This window comes from Natator depressus, chromosome 3 (genome assembly GCF_965152275.1).
Source record: "Natator depressus isolate rNatDep1 chromosome 3, rNatDep2.hap1, whole genome shotgun sequence".
Classification (NCBI taxonomy): Eukaryota; Metazoa; Chordata; order Testudines; family Cheloniidae; genus Natator; species Natator depressus.
In genome coordinates this window covers 52,993,156-53,013,914 of record NC_134236.1, presented here as the reverse complement: position 1 = coordinate 53,013,914, position 20,759 = coordinate 52,993,156, and the positions used below count along the sequence as shown (strand labels likewise).

The 20,759-nt window shown below is 39.0% G+C and overlaps 1 protein-coding gene across 1 annotated transcript in view; it reads left to right on the top strand.

Annotated features, from left to right (window-relative positions):
• Positions 1-20,759, top strand: part of LOC141984481 (protein eyes shut homolog) — a 785,366-nt gene that overhangs the window by 646,572 nt on the left and 118,035 nt on the right. The window contains exon 15 of the mRNA XM_074947561.1: positions 18,238-18,360. Coding sequence (XP_074803662.1) covers positions 18,238-18,360 — 123 coding nt within the window. The remainder of the gene's footprint in view (positions 1-18,237; positions 18,361-20,759) is intronic.

Below are 20,759 nucleotides of genomic sequence, written 5' to 3'. Positions count from 1 at the left end.
TGCAATGTCTCCAAGAGAGAGTCTATACAGGTGAAACATGCAGAAGAGGTTACCCTGTTTACTAGTGAAGACAATAGATGATTTGAACTATATCTGGGGCTGCAGAGGTAGAGCCAGGTATCCTTCACCTAGGGAAGAAGCTGTCAGCTGGCTTGTCTCATGAATGGGGGAATCACAGCAGGTCTGAATGTTTAATGGTGGGAGAAAAACTTTGGGTAAGTTATCCTTTATGAAACAGGAGAATGTCTTGTTAAATTTAGGTTCTAGAATGTGTGTAATGATTTTACTTTATATATATATATATATATATATATATATAATTTCCAGGTTTCAGAGTGGTAGCCGTGTTAGTCTGTATCAGCAAAAAGAACGAGGAGTACTTGTGGCACCTTAGAGACTAACAAATTTATTTGAGCATAAGCTTTCACTTGGGTTTTAGCCCTTTGAGCAAAAGCTTATGCTCAGATAAATTTGTTAGTCTCTAAGGTGCCACAAGTACTCCTCGTTCTTTTCATTTATTTCCATTAATTCTACTTGCTTCTTCTGAAATCTCTGTTCTTTGTTAAATATTTTTTTACTTGTTTTCACTATAAACAAATTTAGATTCTGTGAGCTGAGTGGAGTGGTGATCCTGAGGTATAACTAGTTGGCTGGTGTGTAGCATTCTTTTAGGAGTAGTGGCTCTGTGGATTCCGTGAGTGTCCAGTGGAACAAGCATGGGACACTCAGAGTGCTTGAGGTTTTTTAGTGTGCCTATTGCTTACCTGAAGAGGGACAGAAAAGTCTGAGCTGACAGGGCAGTGTTTTTGTTCCTGTGGCTGGTGGAGTTAGGGAGCTTGACCCCTTGTAGGCACAGAAAAGGCTTTCTCACACTAAGAGCAGGTGGTAGTGAGATACCTCACAACCTTGTGTACTGCTGGGAAAAGTCATAAACACCTCTATGCAAGGTAAGGAACTGGTAAGGAACAATTAAACAAGTAATGAGCACATCATCCCAATTATGGGTTCCCTAATGTAGTTCAGAAGAAGGAAAACATATATCGGTAAATTATAAACTCTCTTGTAGAGGAAGTTGTTTATCAGCATAATCTGAAAGAAGAAAAGTTAGATTCCACTTCCTAGTAAGGAGTGCTGAGTTTATTACTTGAATGCTTTTTATTCATCTAGAGGTTATATATTTTTAAAGCAAAAGAACTAGAAGTACTGAAGATTCCCTTATTGCTGTTCAGTGCAAGAAGCCTCAGTAAAGCTCCTCTCAACCATTAGCAATCTTCTCTGTATTTTAATCCAATAACCTGAGTTTTCTTATATATTTAAACAAACATTCTACTAGTCAGTGGAGGGAAAAAATGTCTTAGGATTCCATTGCCGTCCCATGGTAATTTGGAATTTATTCTGAATGGTGATGGGCATTGTTGGTCAAGCCTACAGATTGGATTTGTCACCTATAGTCCCCTATATACTGTGGTTTTAAAAGGTTGTTTTAGATGGTGTCATCAATCCTAGTGAGTGCTCCCTGCCAGCCACCCACTGGGACTGCTAAGAGGAATCCAAGCTGCTGCTGCTCTGGATTCCCAGGGTGTTTCAAACTCCCCTTCATCTCAGGAGGTTGCGGCCCTGCTTCCTCCCTTGACTCTCTGGCACATTTCCTGGGCACTGACTCTGTTAACTCTTCTTGAAAATAGGGTTCCTCAGACCACCTGCCTGAGGACCAGCACTAACCCCTGAGATAACCCAGTTACTTAAACACACATCCTTCTTTCAGAGCTCCATCCGAAAGATGTGAAGCTTCTGGTTATTGTATAACTCTCTTGGGGCAAGCATTTGCAACAAAGCAGTCTCTCTCCCGTGCACGCGTGCACTTTCTCACATATACTTTGCACAGTCTAATACATTTATGTTCTTTTATACTTAATCATATAAGTCACAGAATAGTACAGATCATACAAAACAATAAAAATCTGAAACTACAAAATCCCTTAATTTCTATCTCATCCTTCATTGTGAGTCCTTGGGGAGCCATCTGAATCCAGAAAAAAAGGAGAATGTCCCCTCATCATGAAGGCTATTGCATGCTAGCTGGTCTCTCTTCTCATGGAGCATCTTATGCAGCTTCTGTGATCTTGCTCTCTCCCACCCCATACTTTCTTTTCCTCTCTGTCCAGTGTTCCTGTGTGTTTCTTTATTTAAGACCCTCCTGGACAATTTGCTTCTTTTGTTCTACTTGTGGGAAATTTCAGCTGCTGCTACCTGCCCCAGTTTGTTCGGAAGGATCCAAGGAGCATCTAAACTGGTTTCCAAGGATGCAGTTCACCCACTGTTCCAGATATTTGCACCTGAATAGAGTTGTGGAGTCTTAAGCACCTTCTGTTATATCTGCCTGGTGTATTCCTGATAGATGGCCTGTCAGTAATGGTGTGTCTACATATTGGTAGGCATTCGTGATACAGCTGTTTTCGTAATACAACTTGCAGTTAGAATTCTTAAATTGTACAGACATAGCTCCAGTTCATCACAGATGAACTTTGTGATCTGATGTTGCAGTAAGACTAACATACATTCCTGAAAGAGGGAATCACATGGTGGAATCTTTATATAATGGGGTGTCAAGCTGTAAGATCCTGTTCTGCTCTCTCACCTTGTAGCTGGAACATTAAAAGGCTGCAAGTATTTTTGAGACATGAAAGGATTACAAGGAATGTCTTTCACTGAAAAATCCTGATAAGCCCATGAAGAAGTGAGTGCTGCATTAAAGTAGGGTGGGGTGCATCAAATTAGGCTCCTTCCCAGGGGGAGAAAAAAAAAGCCTGATTTTCTCTAGTCCAAAATCCCCAATCTGTACTACATTAAAAAACAGCCAAATGAAATAAGACCTACCTTGCCCTCCCCTAAAGAAATATTGTATTTAGACATTATAACATTTCATAATTTATATGTAAACCCTATAAAAAAAATAAAAAGACTAGATAAACTCCTGGAGGATAGGTCCATCAAAGGCCAATAGCCAGAATGGGCATGGATGGTGTCCCTAGTCTCTGTTTGCCAGAAACTGGAAATGGATGACGGGATGGATCGCTTGATGATTTCCTGCTCTGTTCATTCCCTTTGGGGCACCTGGTATTGGCCACTGTCAGAAGACAGGTTGCTGGGCTGATCCAGTATGGCTGTTTTTATGTACTGCCACGTATTTTGTAAAAAATAATGAAGTCTTAATGTATCTAGGCCAAACTTCAGCATTGTCTTTTTGCCACTAAATCTTCTCTATGAAATGGGGAGAGACTGCCAATTGTTCTTCAGAGATTCTACAGTTAATCAATGTTTGTGTAATACTTTGAAGATGTAAAGCAATATCTATAGTAAGTATTAAGTATCATTATTATTATTTATTTATTACTCAAAATCAATAACAATACCCAATGTGTGATCAATGTTAATTTGAAACTCAAGAGCTTTTAATTCTAAAGAATATTAAGAATTTGGAAATTAATGTGTAGTAAACCAAATAAATGTAACCCTGTGTAATGCGCAAAAAAAAAGTATATTGTATTCTTTATTCTCAAATAGTGTTATTTGAGAGTGTTAGTTGAAAAGGGAGTTGTTGTTTTTCCAACGAAATGAGCTAAGAGCTCTTTCCCTTTATTAGATTGTCTTTAGTAATCTTGCCTAGAGAAAACAAACTTTCAGTGGGCACAAAAGAAAGAGTTTGTGAAAGTGTTTTTTCTTCAGAAAAAGGGCTTCATATAGTGAATGCAATTCTGTGTACAGAAAACACAACTCTGTAATTATGTGATTCAAACAGGCAGAGATGAGGCAATTCTGATATATGTAGCAACAAAGAAAACTATCAAATGGACAAGACTCAGAAATGTTACTAATTCCCTATATCTGTTAAAAACATTAAAATAGCCAGCATCAGCATTGCAAACAAGAAAAAAAAATGAAACAGGTTATATACTCTTCATATGCAGCTATATGTTTTGAAATATGTAAGTCAAAGCATGAACTGGCCTGCTATCTTAATGTAAACATACTTTTAGCAACTGATCAATTTAAGGAAAGCTGTCAAGAAAAAGAAGGAGAAAAACCACTTCTATTTTCTGATTTCTCTTTCTTTTAGAAGAAGTGTGGCCCAGATTCTGATCTCCCTCTGTTTTTATATTGGTATAATTCCATTGTTTTAAATAGTTACCCTGACTTGTTTAGATGCAAATTACAAGAGAATCAGACCTAGGTGATGCTGAGATGTGAATTGTTTTGTTTTCTCTCTATAGTGGAAGCATTTGAAGTATAAGATATCTTTTTTTCCTTCCAGGTGACTAATATATTCCTGTGATTTCTCACCCTCCCCTGCACATATTTGGGAGTTACCCCTGACCAAACAGCTAAAGCCAGCTGTTTCATTTACACCTACTAGCAATACTGTTTTTTAAATCTGATTCTACCTGATTTCTAATCTTTAAGCAAAGACATAGAAATATGGTTCTTTTCCATAAAACTAATTGTAAAGATCAACAATCGCGAAAAATCAGACATCACCATTAGCATTTAATGCCTTTTCTGGAATTTTCTGCATGGGAGGGGAGTTGGACAAGAACATCTCAAATATTTATTGCTCTTGTTGCTTTTATAAAGTATCAAAGTAGCATAGACAGACTGCTCCTTTACAGGGAAAAACTGTGTTTTTCGCAATGCAGCTTTCTCATCAGCTGAAATTTTTTGCCAGTTTTCAGATCCTCAACACGTTTCATTGTTATATTGCTCTGAGCTCTGATATGATGCAACATAAAAGGATATGGTGAAACAATCAAAAACAGTTTATAGTATCTGCTGTTAATTTATATATTCTGTATATAGGTATTTTTTTTTAATTACTGTGTATGAATTAGTGAAGGAGATAACAGCTAGAAGGAGGAAAAAAATTACTTGTTGATTGTACAAAACTAGGCTTATGTTGTGATGCTTCCCTCTGCATCATGACCTTCTGAAAGAAGCCAGAAACAGTGACATCCTTACAGTCTTTCTGATAAGATTAAAATAGATAGCTGCTATTATTTCACAAGGGTTTTTTTGACTGCGCAATTTCATAGGTGTTGCAAAGTGGTAGATCTTGTTCTCCTGCATCACATCATAAACTGATAAGATATGACTTGACACACTGCAAGTCAGCATACACATTCAGAATAAAAACTTATTTTGGTGCCCCCTTAGAGTGGACCCTTAGAGTTTGCATTTTCAGGGGGTAAATAGCACAGAGCCTCCTTGCTTCTTTCTCTTTCTTGCCCCAATCTGTTTCGCACTGAAACTGATGAAAAGACTGCTTTCTTCCATCAATACTGGATCAGGCCCTGTGTCCCTTCTACTGGGTTTGAAAAACGGTCAAAGGAAAACCTTTTTAGAAGGATGGTTGCATTAAATCTGCTGATTGAGTACTGTTGCTTGAGGTCCAAAAAATTCCAAGGCAATTGAAACAGTCATTCATGTCAGGTTGTTAGGAAATGGCAGAGAAGACAGCAGTGTGGGTCCTTAGATCCCACTGGGTAGAAGCGAAGCACCACTGCATGGGAGGTAGGAAAAAAGAAGAGAGAAAGTGACACAAGGGCACAGTTATGAAGATACATTCTGGAGAACAAGAGAAGCAGAATTTATACACTCGGTCCAGGTCACAGCTTTGAAAAAGAACCATTATGTTTTTTAATTGAATGTATTTATTATAAAATGCCATTTTTGCTTTGATCATTATCTTGCAATCATTATCTTGCAATCAATCATCAAATGGTGGGGTGTTATAATTGGTTTAAAATTAAAAAAGAATGCTGATAATATCTAATGTTAAAAGTCGCACACTATTTAATCTCTTTCATTCTTTCCACATACCTCATCTATCTCTCTGTGCATTTCTAGGAAGTCCATAACAATAGTACCTAAATCTCATATCTAGATACTATAATTATTGTCCCATAAAAATATACTCCATAATTTTAGGCTGTTTTCTAAATTAAACAAGTCCTGGATTTTGCCTTCTTGGAGAAATGTTGTTGGCACAACTATTGTTTATCCTGATGTCACTGAGTCACCAGGTCAATGAACTGGAAGTACTCCCTACGAAGCCAGTCAGGACTCTGGGGGATCATGCCTCCTCTCTCTGAGCACACTGTCTCCAGGGCAAGAAGCTTACACAGCTTCAACCTTCCTGGGTCTGACCTCAGAGCACTCAGCATCCCCTTCCACACCTTGTGCTTCCCGCAAAGAGTCCGCCCGGGTGGAACTCATGGGGAAGCCAGAAGGCCCTGCACCCCAATGCCACAGTCAGCAGTGACTCTCAGCCAGCTGGTAAAACAGAAGGTTTATTAGTCAACAGGAACACAGCGTAGGGCAGAACTTGTTAGCACAGAAATCAGTGACTTTCAGCCAAGTCCATCTTGGTGGGAGTGGAGCCCAGAGTCACCTGGTCGCATTCCTCTCCTGGGTCTCAGGTTACGAAGGGGCGGCCATAGCATCCATACAGGGAGCTGGAGCAGCCTTCACAAAAGTCACACACAGCATCCATGCAAAACAGCAGGACACACATAACATAACAAGGGGAAATCCCCACTTTGTCACACCTGACTAAAGAGGTAACTGTTGCTATACTGCCGCCCCCAACCCAATCACCAATCTACTGTCCTCTCTTCTTTTAAATCCCTCCTTAAAAGTTTTCTCTGCAATTTTGCCAACAAACAGCAAGTTAATTGATTAAAAAACTAAAACTTACCAAGATGTATACATGCCCAGACTGAGTCATCATGTGAACTTTATATTATTGTCATCATTGTACTGCCTACCTTATCCTTATATACTTTCAAAATATCCTTTTATTTGTCACTTTCTCATTGGATTACATCCAATCTTAGAGCAAATGGGGCAGGGTTTTTTCTTCCCCCTTTTTATATGTCTCTCTAACACACGAGAATATTTTGTACTCTACGGAAAAATAAAGAATATTTAGTAGTTTTGACTACAAAACTAAAAAACAGGAATTATATTTTGCTATCATATATAGTTTGGTGTTGAAATAAGAGAACGAGATCACAAGGATATTGACTTGACAGTTTGCAGTGAATAGTGACCAAGTTCAAATCTGTTTGGAAATAATTCTTATGTTGAGACAGCTGAATTACATTATCTTGATAGTTTGTAAGGTGTCAGACACCTTACCTAACTTACATCCAAGTTCACAGAGCACATAGCCACCTGTACTTTGAGTATGATCCTGTGACAGGATGGGTGCATGAATTGGAACCATGCTGCCCTTTAATTCTCCTATGTGGCAGTACAGCTGAAGAAAATCACATATGGAGCTAAATTACCTACCATCATCTGGAGAAAAAAAGTTTTAGGGGTCTGAGTGAACAATTTTTTTTAACTTAAATTTATTTATTGACACCAAAAATATGTGAGTGGAGTAGGAATTACTATTTATCATATCTAGTTGCTAAGAGCTGAGCAAAATTTGGATTTCCAACCTGGTGTTTCATTCTGATATTTCAACATTTGTTTTCTTTCCAAATTGGGATTAAAAATTAATATTTGGAAATTTTTCATCAATTGGAAATTCAAAAAAGTTTTCATCCAGACTTGTCAAAACATTCTGTGTTGATCGCAAATGTTGAAACGAAACATTTCCAAAATTAAAATGTTTCCCTGCTGTTTGTTGAACTGACCTAAACTGCTTTGCATCAGTTCAATATTAAATTTAATTTCCCCATAGTAATGCATTATCTTATGGGAGTTGTAATTCAGGAGCCTTATGCTTCCATTCTCCACTATAGGCTGATCTATAGGCTTCCTAGCCAGATTACATCTCCCTTTAATGAACCACACAGCTCAGTCAGAGGGAAATTATGAGAAATATAATCCTCATGGGAGCTTAGCCCATGGAGAGAGCAGTGGATTGAACTATAAATTCCCTAAGGTAATGTGGCAAGAGTGAGAAATAAAGTTGAATGTTTTGTTGAACTTCCCCAAGGAACAAATCATTAGAATGATCTTCTTAATATCAGCTTTATTCCCACTTACTATTAATTATTATTATTTGAAACATGGTAACACCTTGGGACCCCAGCTCTGTGTGGGGTCCCGTTGTGATAGGCACTGTACAAACACACTACAAAAAAGATTGCACCTTCCCCCAAAAGCTTAAAATCTAAGTATAAAACCAGAGATAGGTGTATGTGGGAAACAAAAACTGCAAGGTAACAATGAGACAAAACTGGTTAATATGATAACTAGTGGTCACAGCACTGGGAAAAAAATGTTTTGGGGGTGTGACTAACCTCTTTTAATATAATGGGTTTTTTTATTGTTGGCAGTAGAGAGTTTTATGGAGAGAGATAAAGGGAGTCAATGAGCTGGCATTGTAGATCTTTACAGGAAGCTCCTCTGATGCAGGAGTTTGTGGCAGGGGAAAAGGTGTAAAGGGTGTTTGTTTGAAAATGTAAGAAATGAGCGGTGAGAGCTGATGACATTGGCGGAGCATACATGGGTAATTAATGTGTTAATGGCATATTGATCATGATAGATATTGTGGGTATAGACCATGAAGGTGCCTTGGAAACAAAGGCTAGTTTTATGTTTAATGTGGTGGAGAAGGTGGAGACGGTGGTCAGAATGCAAAGAGAAAGGTAAGAAGCGTGAATGACTAGCCTGGAAAATGATCTTTGTGACAGAATTTTGAATGGGCATAAGTGGGATAAGATTGTTTGTCAAGTCTAGAGAGGCAGAAACACACAGTTGTTCAGATATGAGATTTTGAGGGTCTGAACAAGAGATTTATCTGATAGACAGTGAGGAAAGGATGGGTATATAGATGTGATACAGGAATAAACAGCAGGATTTAGACATGATCTGGAAGATCTCTGGAAAGGCTGAGTCACAGATACACCCAAGTTGTGGGTCTGAGTGACAGAGAGTATGGTGGTGGTGTTCATGGTGACTGAGAATGGGAAGAGCTTGGCTGGAAAAGATTAAGAGTTTAGTTTGGTCATGTTGAACTTAAATTAACAGCTGAATATCTATGATGAGATGTCAGACGGAGATTTTAACTTGGGCAGAAAGAGATAGGTACAAAACAGAAAGGTCGACCTGTGAGTCATCAGCACAGAGATGACAGATGAGATTGTATTTGAGAATGAGATTGCCCAGAGACAAGCTAGACGGAGAAAAAGGAACGGTCAAGGATTGAGCTCCCACAGAAAGCTACAGGGGGGATGAGAAATATTCTTCAAACAAAACATTGAAGGAGTGGTTAGAGAAGTTGGAGGAGAACCAGGAAAGGACAAATTCATGAAATCCAGGGGAGGATTAGATTTCAAAAAGACAAGTATGGTCAACTGTGTCAATGTCGGCCAGCAGATTATGATGGATGAGAATGGAGTACTGATTCTAATCTTTGGCTAGGAAGAGGTCCTTAGACACTCATGAGAACAATTTTAATGAAGTGCAAGGGCCAGAAGCCAGACTGAAGGAATCGAGGAAATATTTGTAGTGAAGGAAATTACCCTAGTAATATTTCCACCAGAAATGCTCTGCTGTGTGAGATGAGTCATTTTTCCATTATACAAGGCTATCATAATGTCACACAGACAGTACCCACTAGTGACCAGAATTATGGTACAAAATACATGCTGGGGTTTTGTAGTGTGTGCATATAGAAAAACTGGGTGGCTACTGCCTGTAGAATGGGCCTATTGGATGAAGTGTGGATTTCCACTACATCACAACCTCCTGCTTCATCTGGTGGCAGCAAAATCTGTGCTTTAACTGAAACCCTGGGGGAATTCTTTGTGCAACATAAAACCAAATAAAATGGACACAGACTTTCAGGCCTGATTGAGAATGTTTTTTCTGTACCAAATTGGGATGTCCAGGAAGGAGAGTGCTTGAGGTAAATGGCCTCATGCTTGTCTTCTTCTTGTTATGGGAGAACATGAACCCAATGGAAAAGAAAAGTTCTTTAACTACTCTTCTGTGACAGCATGCAGTTTATTTAATATTACATAAAAAAGGTATAAGAATATTAAGTTTACAAATTCAAGCACTCAAAAGTTAAGAAATGATATAAAGAACTTAATTTGGTCCCCTGCATTTGCATCATGCATTTTTCAAGTCTCTTTTCCAAAGCATAGATGTGCTGGAGTTCTGAATGAAGTGGTTATAAGATTTTTTTTTAACGTAGCCAAAACAATGTATTTTCCCCTTATCTCATTCTCAGAAATCACTGAAACATTTTAGATCAAACTTTCCAAAAAATTGTGCCTGCGGCAGATACCCAACATTGGAGATTTCAGTCTGAGTGGTCAAAGTTTGGCAAAGTTATAAGCAACTGAAAATAGGGTCTTAGAAAGTGTCTGCCCAACTTAACTATAGGTGTTGCTAACTGTGCCACCTATAATATCCCTGGCAGCGTGTTGCTTACCCAGTCCACATATGGGCAATGTGGTTTGCTGGAGAATGATGCAACTGTGAAGGCTGATCCAAAATCTGTTAATGGATATGTAATCAGTTAATGGATATATAATCAGTCGTTTGACCACAGGTCTCTATTTCAGAATTCAGGTATATGTCCCCAGTCTTTGTGCTCACAAGGGATGCTATACTGTCTCCCTCACTATTCTGAAAAACTCTGGCAAAACAGTTCTGGGGGCGGGGGGAGGAATCTTAGCCGTTGCCATGATGGAGCAAGAGCAACCACCAGCTTTGGAATCCTTGACTTCTATGTTGGAGATTTAAATAAGATCAAACACCAACATCTTTCCACAGGCAGCATTGTATAACAGGGACTGAGCGATGATCTAGGATTCTACACTGAGGGGCAAATTGTAAAAACCTAAATAGATAGCTCCTGTTAGTATTTTTGGCCTTTCTCAATGCACTCAGCAAGAGTCAGCTGGGTTGCAGAATCTTGCAGACACCTGACAGTATGCATGTGGTGCTATTGGCATTTGTGGCCTGTCTCCTGAAAGGATGCGCTTGCTCCGAAAAATTGCCCTTAAGTTCCCCTTCATTTGAGGCAGGCTGCTGCTCACATGGTTTTGGCTGGTGGTGGTGGTGATGGTCATTGTTGTTGTTTTTGTATCTACACATTGCTACAATAGTGATTTATGTGGTTTTATATAGAAGTTAACAGCTAACCAACTGCCAAGGTATCATAGACATCCCCAAATCCAAATGCACCTGAATTTTTGGGGCATTCAGGTCTGGGATCCATACTCCTTGGTTGTAAAAATATTTAATCTCTTTCAGGATTGTTTTTATTTTTTTAGGGGAGTAGATTTAGCACTTGGGAAGAACATGGCCACCAGTTAAAGTACAAGGATTTCAGTGATAATACAGATTTGTTCTGAGGAATTCATTAGTGTTTGGATCAAGCCCCAACTTGTGGATTTATCAGAACCTTCAGTTTTATTTAGGTTTTTCTAGTCCTAATTTTGATAGTGACTATTTAACATTATTTTAAGTTTTTATTGGTGATAGCTGTTTAGTAGCAGCGAATGAATGTACGTCTAATCCTTGTGACCCAGACAATAGCCTTTACTGTGAAGCTCTAATACATAGATGTCAGATACTTCTGAAGCTAGGATATAAGGGACAGTGTTGTGAAATTCCCGTAAGTCATTGTGTAGATGGACCATGTCAGAATGAATTACAATGTGAGGATCTCTCTGGGGAGTTTAAGTATCATAGTCTGGTGGATAAGAATCACTTTTGCCATGAAGCATTTGGGCTTGTCAAAAAAAAAAATACCTGAAGAATTTAAATGGGACACCTCTGGAAAATAAATAAATTATAAGGTCAAGTATGTATTGATGGGTTATAGGGGGAATTATATAAGTGGCTGTTAATTGAATTTTTATACCATCTTTATATAATCTTAAGCATTCCTGCTGATTCTGTTTTGCTGACAAACTTTTTGCAAATATCTATCTGTGTGACATTTGTTTTGTGGTCCCAAACTCTACTCTGTTTTTTCATGTAGTGTAAATGTGGCAGTATTTTCTTTTAAGTATTTAGGTCTCAGTTTTATACTAGCTAAACAAAGATCTCTGCATTTTAAGATTTTGAGATAATAAGCTGATTTTTTTAAATCGTCATTAATACATACAGTCATCACCAATAAAATATTTTCTATTGATTAATGTTACTATGATATTCCATCCTCATATTAATTTTGTTTATGTGAATGTTAGGGAATACTTCAACAATCATGGTAACATCTACTTACAGAAGCAAACAGTTTAATGTTCAGTATGAAATTCTCCTAGTAATCACTAAGGATGCAATTTCCAGCTGTGTCAGGTCAGAGGGAAAGTAAATGTAGCCCTAAGTCCTAAGATATCTTTCTGTCCCCTGATCCAGAAACCAAAATGGCTGCCAGTGTAAGTTAGTGCAGTTTAGTGAGCTTGCTTATAATTGCCCCTCTAGAGACTGTTATACAAGTGAGGATTCCTAAATTGCAAAATGCTTTAGCCATTAACCCAAAAAGCACCCTATCTTCTGGGGCTGGGAGTTATTGACATAAAGTCAGCTATGCCATATTTGTACCAACTGAGGATTCTCTCAGACCAGGATAATCTCAGTTGCATCTTTAGGCCAGCTTTAAGGTTGTTTAAGGCACAAAATGCTGTTAACTTAGGATAAGATCTGGCCCCAAATGTTTATTTTTATATAAATTTGGCACATAATATTCAGTAAGAGTTGGCCTTAAAATTAAGGTGTGGGTTCCACAGGGTACAACCTGGAACTGTGGGACCACTTGCACCCTTGCACCCTTAACTCTCCAGCCTGGGGTGCCTCTCTCAATGCTTTGATAGTGCCAAGCAGCAAAGTCCTTCAGGAGCTGTTACCCCTCAGCCAGCAGCATGCAGAGACACACCCAGCTAAGATGCATGAATGCTCTCCAAGCCATTAATGAACTACATGGCGGGAAATACCAGCAAATCCCCTCAGCCCCCAACATTGCCCCCTGGAAATGTACCATCTTACTGTACTCAAGACCTTTTCTTGAACACTGCAAGCTCATTAATTAGTTTGTCTCTTCATCAAAGGATAGTGGACATGCATCTCTTCATCAAAGGATAGTGGACATGCACCACCCTTTGTAATCTGAAAAGATTCCCCAAGCACTTTAGACAAACTCACTTGGTTAAGATAAAACATTAAAATAGGTAGGGTTGTCAAACAATTAAAAAAAAATTGCAATTAATCGTGCAATTAAAAAAATTAACAGCAATTATTGCACAATTAATCGCAGTGTTAAACTATAATAGAATACCATTTATTTAAATATTTTGGATGTTTTCTACATTTTCAGATACATTGATTTCAATTACGACACAGAATACAAAGTGTACAGTGCTCACTTTATATTTATTTTTGTTACAAATATTTGCACTGTAAAAACCAAAAGAAATAGTATTTTTCAATTCACCTAATACAAGTACTGTACTGCAATTTCTTTATCATGAAAGTTGATCTTACAAATGTAGAATTATGTACAAAAAATAACTGCATTCAAAAATAAAACAATGTAAAACTTTAGAGCCTACAAGTCCACGCAGTCCTATTTCTTGTTCAGCCAATCACTCAGACAAAGAAGTTTCTTTACATTTGAAGGAGATAATGCTGCCTGCTTCTTGTTCACAATGTCACCTGAAAGTGAAAACAGGTGTTCACATGGTACTGCTGCAGCTGGCATCACAAGATATTTACATGGCAGATGCGCTAAAGATTCATCTCTCTCTTTATGCTTCATTCACCATTCCGGGGAACATGTGTCCAGGCTGATGACAGGTTCTGCTCAATAACAATCCAAAGCAGTGCGAACTGACGCATGTTCATTTTCATAATCTGAGTCAGATGCCATCAGAAGAAAGTTGATTTTCTTTTTTGGTGGTTCAGGTTCTGTAGTTTCTGCATTAGAGTGTTGGTCTTTTAAGACTTCTGAAAGCATGCTCCACACCTCATCCCTCTTAGATTTTGGAAGGCACTTCAGTTTTTTAAACCTTGGGTCGAGTGCTATAAATACCTTTAGAAATCTCACATTGGTACCTTCTTTGCATTTTGTCAAATCTGCAGTGAAAGTGTTCTTAAAATGAACAACGTGCTGAGTCACCATCTGAGACTACTATAACATGAAATATATGGCAGAATGCAGGTAAAACAGAGCAGAAGACATACAACTCTCCCCAAAGGAGTTCAGTCACAAATTTAATTAACGCATTATTTTTTTAACGAGTGTCATCAGCATGGAAGCATGTCCTCTGGAATAGAGGCTGAAGAATGAAGGGGCATACAAATGTTTAGCATATCTGGCACGTAAATACCTTGCAATGTTGGCTACAAAAGTGCCATGTTAATGCCTGTTCCCACTTTCCGATAACATTGTAAATAAGTGGGCAACATTATCTCCCGTAAATGTAAAAACAAGTGTTTGTCTTAGCGATTGGCTGAACAAGAAGTAGGACTGAGTGGACTTGTAGGCTCTAAAGTTTTACATTGATTTGTTTTTGAGTGTAATTATGTAACAAACAAATCTACATTTGTAAATTGCATTTTTCATGATAAAGAGATTGCACTACAGTACTTGTATGAGGAACTGAAAAATACTATTTATTTTATCATTTTTACAGTGCAAATATTTGTAATGAAATAATATAAAGTGAGCAGTGTACACTTTGTATTCTATGTTGTATTTGAAATCAATATATTTGAAAATGGAGAAAAACATCCAAAAGTATTTAATAAATTTCAATTGGTATTCTATTGTTTAACAGTGCGATTAAAACTGTGATTAATCACAATTATTTTTTATTTAATCACATTAGTTTATTGCAATTAATTAACAGCCCTAAAAATAAGTTTATTCACTACAGAAAGATAGATTATGTGATTGTAAGTTGTCGGCATATGGGACAAAGATGGTTACAAAGGAATTAAAAGTAAAATTACAGTCTAAATTCTAAACTTTATCAGACTAAGCAAGATTTGATTCAAATAGCTTTTCTACTCCAGTATATGTCACTGGCAGGTTACAGTTCTTAATACACAGGTTGAATTTCCTTCTCAGCCTGGGACCAAGCTCCTCAATTCAAAGTTTTTGTCTTCCCAGAGTTCTTGTCTTCAGCATAGGTGGGGGAGGAGAAAGGTGTTCTCATGATGCCACTGTCCTTATTTTATACCCTCAATTGATGTCCCAGGGAAGTTACTGGCCCAGACATGTCCTGATGGGCCTTGCTGAGACGTAGAGTTGATCAATCCTCTTTGTGTGGTGCTTGCTCCATTGTCTTTTTCAGAATTATAACTCTCTTGTTTACAATTCCCCTGTTGATCAATTGTCATTTAATGCCCACCTGGGTATGGGTCACCATCCTTTTAGTCACTGGAGAGCTAGCAGTGGGCATCCCCCAAACTCACAACATATTTCAATAACAACCATGTAGCAAAATCTCATAACTGCATACACAATAACAATACACATATTTTGACAGAAAAATGAGTTTCAGCAGATCATAACCTTTCATATCATATCTTACATGGCATGCTTTGCATGAAATATCACAACTATATACAAATTATTAATATGGGGATTACAGGGTGCTTCTTTGATGTCCAATGCATTGCATAAACTCCTGTGTGCTCTGTCTAGACATGAAACATCACATGGCACTTCATAAGAGGTGAGGTTTGTTTGAATGTCCAAAATTTCCCTTCTGTTTCCTGCTGCTGTGAACCACGTTGGTGATCTCCATGTAGGAGGTGGATGGATTTCAGTGACGCATTCTAATGGTCTTCTGTAATGTATGGTCTAGTAAAAATCTGCAAAGCAGTTTCTATTCTAACAATTGAAAAAAACTCAAGATGTGTAGTTCAGATCTTGATCCAAGCTTTTACTGAGGTTAGGAGAATGAGTCAACAGTACCTAGGGCAATGGGGCCCGACCTGGCTTAAGATCTTTAGTTGCTCTTGTGATATAATTGTTAAATAACTATAAATCCAGCTGTTCAGGTCTCTGGTGGAAGGTGATTGTGTGGATGTGGGGAGAATTTGTGAAAGTCTTTTTAGTCCTTTTTGAGTCACTGAGAAGTGAAAATACATAAATTGTTCCCACTGTAAAGTGTATTTTGCTGCCCTTCTTTAAACATGTAAGGGGTTGGGGTGTAGGCGGTCTTGCCTAATGGTCACAGTGGGGCTGGGGTCCACAAGTCAGCGATGATAGATGGTGAGCAGAGGTCAGAGGAATCAGTAGAACTAAGTAAAATAAGCAAGAGTCGTGGTCAAAGTCAGGCTAGGGTCACAGATGGGAAATCAGAGGTAGTACCAGGCTAGAATCGGGAGGCGGGAATCTGGGTCAGAGTCAGGCCAGAGCTGGAGGCCGGAGATCAGAGGTGGTATCATGCTAGAGTCAGAAGGCAAGAGTCAGCATTAGGTTGGGATCAGAGATCAGGAGAGGTCTGGAGTCACAGCAGGCCCAAAGTTGATGATGATGTCCAGACAATTGTCTGAGGCACCCTCCAGGGTTAAATAAGGTGGTTGCAGCCCTCTGATTGGCCAGGCTACTGTCACTCTGGATCCCTTGGACAGTACTTCTTTGATGCCTATCCTTCACAGTGCTCCCTTGGTGTAGCTGCGTATGGGCTCCCAGTGTCACTGTGAGTCCATTGGCTGCTCCAGACTCTGCAGGCCTGAGTTCTAGTCTTTGTATTATAAGAACATAAGAATGGCCACACTGGGTCAGCCCAATGGTCCATGTAGCCCAGTATCTGTCTTCTGACTGTAGCCAATGGCAGGTGCTTCAGCGGGAATGAACAGAACAGGTAATCATCAAGTGATCCATTCCCTGTCGCTCATTCCCAGCTTCTGGCAAATAAAGGCTAGGGACACCATCTCTGCCCATCCTGGCTAATAACCATTAATGGACCTATCCTCATGAACTTAACTCGTTTTTGTTTTTTTTTAACCCTGTTTGCATCTTGGACTTCAGAACATCCTCTGGCAAGGAGTTCCACAAGTAGACTGTGCATTGTGTGAAGAAATACTTCCTTTTGTTTGTTTTAAATCTGCTGCCTATAACTCCCTATCCTTACAGCTATACTGAAAATATCTGAATTTGGAAATTTGATATAGATATCTAGCATCTGACAGGTTTGCCAGAAGCTGGGAAAGAGCGACAGGGGATGGATCACTCGATGATTGCCTGTTAGATTCACTCCCTCTGGGGCACCTGGCACTGGCCACTGTTGGAAGACAGGATACTGGGCTAGATGGGCCTTTGGCCTGACCCAGTAGGGCCATTCTTATGTGCTTATGAACCCAGCTGTACACACATGATCTGCAGCTGATTTTTTTTTAATAATCATATATTTGTTAAAGTAAAATCTTGACTTGGTTTGAAAATAATTTATTTTGGCATAACAAAGGAAATGGTGTTCTGAGCATACCCAGTAGAAAGTATCTTTTAATTTGCAGACATGCATATTAAACATGTATTGTTCAGGCATGTACAGCTAGGACCCAGTTCTGCACAGAGACTCCAATAGGAGCTAAGGGCATTTGGCACCTCATAATGTGGGCCCCTGGCTAAGTGTGCATAGATTGGCTCAAGACACTAATAAAGATCCGCTGCCAAAACTGGCAGAGCTTGTAATCTCTGTTTTATGAATAACACCAGATTTATCTGATTTTTAAAATCAAAGGCATTTCATTAAAAAAAAAATCTATATTAATCCCAAAACACAGAAAAAGGTGATGGACAGCTTCTTATCCCCAGAACCTTTATGTCCAGAGTCCTGCAGGGATCAGTCCTGTCCTTCACAGTACGCCAACAAATATCTTTATAAAATCCCTTGGAGAAGCTGAGATTCCAAACACTCTTTGCTAACAAGATACTGAAAGCACCTAGCATATGTGGAAGTTATGTGATTATTAAAAGTAGCCATGCTTTTGCATGCTGCTTTACATTATACACATTTGAAAAGTACCTGGGATTAATTTGCCTGAGAAGTGCTGAAAGGGCAAAGTATTTTATCGTACCATAGATAGAATTTGAAAGGACATAAGTAATGACTAGAAAGCCACGTAAAACAAAATGTCAGGAACAGGTCCATATCTCATTTATGTTTGTCTTCTTGGATAAAAAATGATAATAATTTTACTTGTATTTTGCTCTAAATTTAATTTTTGTTCACTTTTTTATTTTGACAGGGTTTACTGGTCAGTTTTGTGAAGTAAACATTGATGATTGCCTGTCACAACCTTGTGGAGTGCTCAGCATTTGCAAAGATAAATTGGATGGCTATCTTTGTTTCTGTGCACCTGGTTTTATAGGTAGGTTCAGCCCTGACAGTAATTGAAAACTAATCATTAATATGAAAGAAAACTGATATACAGTAGTAAATGACTTCTCCTCGAAGCCGTACATCAAAGACTTGGCTGGAGTGCATGGCTTACCATCTGTTCTTGAGCAGAGACTAAGTAGTCCTAAACCACAGAAAATAAGGTAATTCAGGACTAGTAACATACAATTTAGCAGTGTGAGTCTGATTAGGTGAACATAAGAATGGCCATACTGGGTCAGACCAAAGATCCATCCAGCCCAGTATCCTGTCTACCGACAGTGGCCAATGCCAGGTGCCCCAGAGGGAGTGAACCTAACAGGTAATGATCTAGTGATCTCTCTCCTGCCATCCATCTCCACCCTCTGACAAACAGAGGCTAGGGACACCATCCCTTACCCATCCTGGCTAATAGCCATTAATGACCTTAACCTTCATGAATTTATCCAGTTCTCTTTTAAACCCTGGTATAGTCCTAGCCTTCATGACCTCCTCAGGCAAGGAGTTCCACAGGTTGACTGTGCACTGAGTGAAGAAGAACTTCCTTTTATTTGTTTTAAACCTGCTACCCATTAATTTCATTTGGTGGCCCCTAGTTCTGATATTATGGGAACAGGTAAATAACTTTTCCTTATTCACTTTCTCCATACCACCCATGATTTTATATACCTCTATCATATCCCTTTTTAGTCTCCTCTTTTCCAAGCTGAAAAGTCCTAGCCTCTTTAATTTCTCCTCATATGGGACCTGGTCCAGACCCCTAATCATTTTAGTTGCCCTTTTCTGAACCTTTTCTAAAATGCCAGTATATCTTTTTTGAGAAGTGGGGACCACATCTGTATGCAGTATTCAAGATGTGGGCATACCATGGATTTATATAAGGGCAATAAGATATTCTCCGTCTTATTCTCTATCCCTTTTTTAATGATTCCTAACATCCCGTTTGCTTGTTTGACTGCTGCTGCACACTGCATGGACGTCTTCAGAAAACTATCCACGATGAGTCCAAGATCTTTCTCCTGATTAGTTGTAGCTAAATTAGACCCCATCATATTGTATGTATAGTTGGGGTTATTTTTTCCAATGTGCAGAACTTTACTTTCATCCACATTAAATTTAATTTGCCATTTTGTCGCCCAATCACTTAGTTTTGTGAGATCTTTTTGAAGTTCTTCACAGTCTGCTTTGGTCTTAACTATCTTGAGCAGTTTAGTGTCATTTGCAAACTTTGCCACCTCACTGTTTACCCCTTTCTCCAGATCATTTATGAATAAATCGAATGGGATTGGTCCTAGGACTGACCCTTGGGGAACACCACTAGTTACCCCTCTCCATTCTGAAAGGGGTAAAAAAAAGGTGAAAGCAGCCTCTGCTTACTTGCACGCAAGCCTACCCAGTTGTAGAGTCTACAGACTGCAAGAGAGTATTCCACTGCAATAACTGATGTTTAATACCAGTTTAGGTATTATGGATGGGATCCACGAAGGGACTTAGGTGTTGCAACTGTTAGGACCGTCACAGTGCCGAACTTTTTGGTGGCTAGAGAATTATAGGAACAACACTGAAGTCCACAAAGCCAAGTTAGCTGCCCAGCTCCCTATACAATGAAAGGGGAGAGATACCTGTCTTAGAATGTGATCATTCTATATCTGACCTATCAGTCCGCATCCTCAAAGGCACCTGCCCAACACTTTAAAAGATGAGCCTGGGAGCTTAAATTGATAACTTTGCTAGACACTAAAAATCATGGACTGATTAGAGCCAGTGGATTTATGGCTTATAACAACAATCTATATAACCCAATAGCATTCCCCCACCTCTTCCTCCCCCCCCCACTCCAGTGACTTGAGGGGTGTTAACGGGCCACATCACCTTGAATTGTGCCTTGAAATATGTGATCAGTTCTTATGGACTGTTCTTAAAAATCTTTAGTGATGAGGATTGCAAACCATTCCTAGGTAGCCAGTCCCAATACTTATGTACCTTTATAGCTAGAAAGTTTTTTCTTAATATCTAACCTAAATCTCCTTTGCTGCATGCTAAACTGATTTCTTTTTGTCTTACCCTCAGCAAACATGGAAAGAAATCATGTTACTTACCTCACTGTGACTGTGACTCTTCAAGATGTTCTGTATATGTGGATCCCGTGACCCAACCTCCTTCTCCACAGCTCAGAATCTTGGATTCAGATTCAGGGCAGTGAAGGAACTGAGTAGTAGCTGAGGTGGTTCCATTCTTTATGCTCTCAGGAGCGGGGGCAGCAAGGCAGGCAGGGCACATGCGCTATCCCAGTGGATTAAGCTGGTTAGAGAAACTTCTCTCGTATGAGTGGGGCACACGCACACCAAGAGTGGAAGCCACATGTGCAGAACATCTTGAAAAATCACAGCT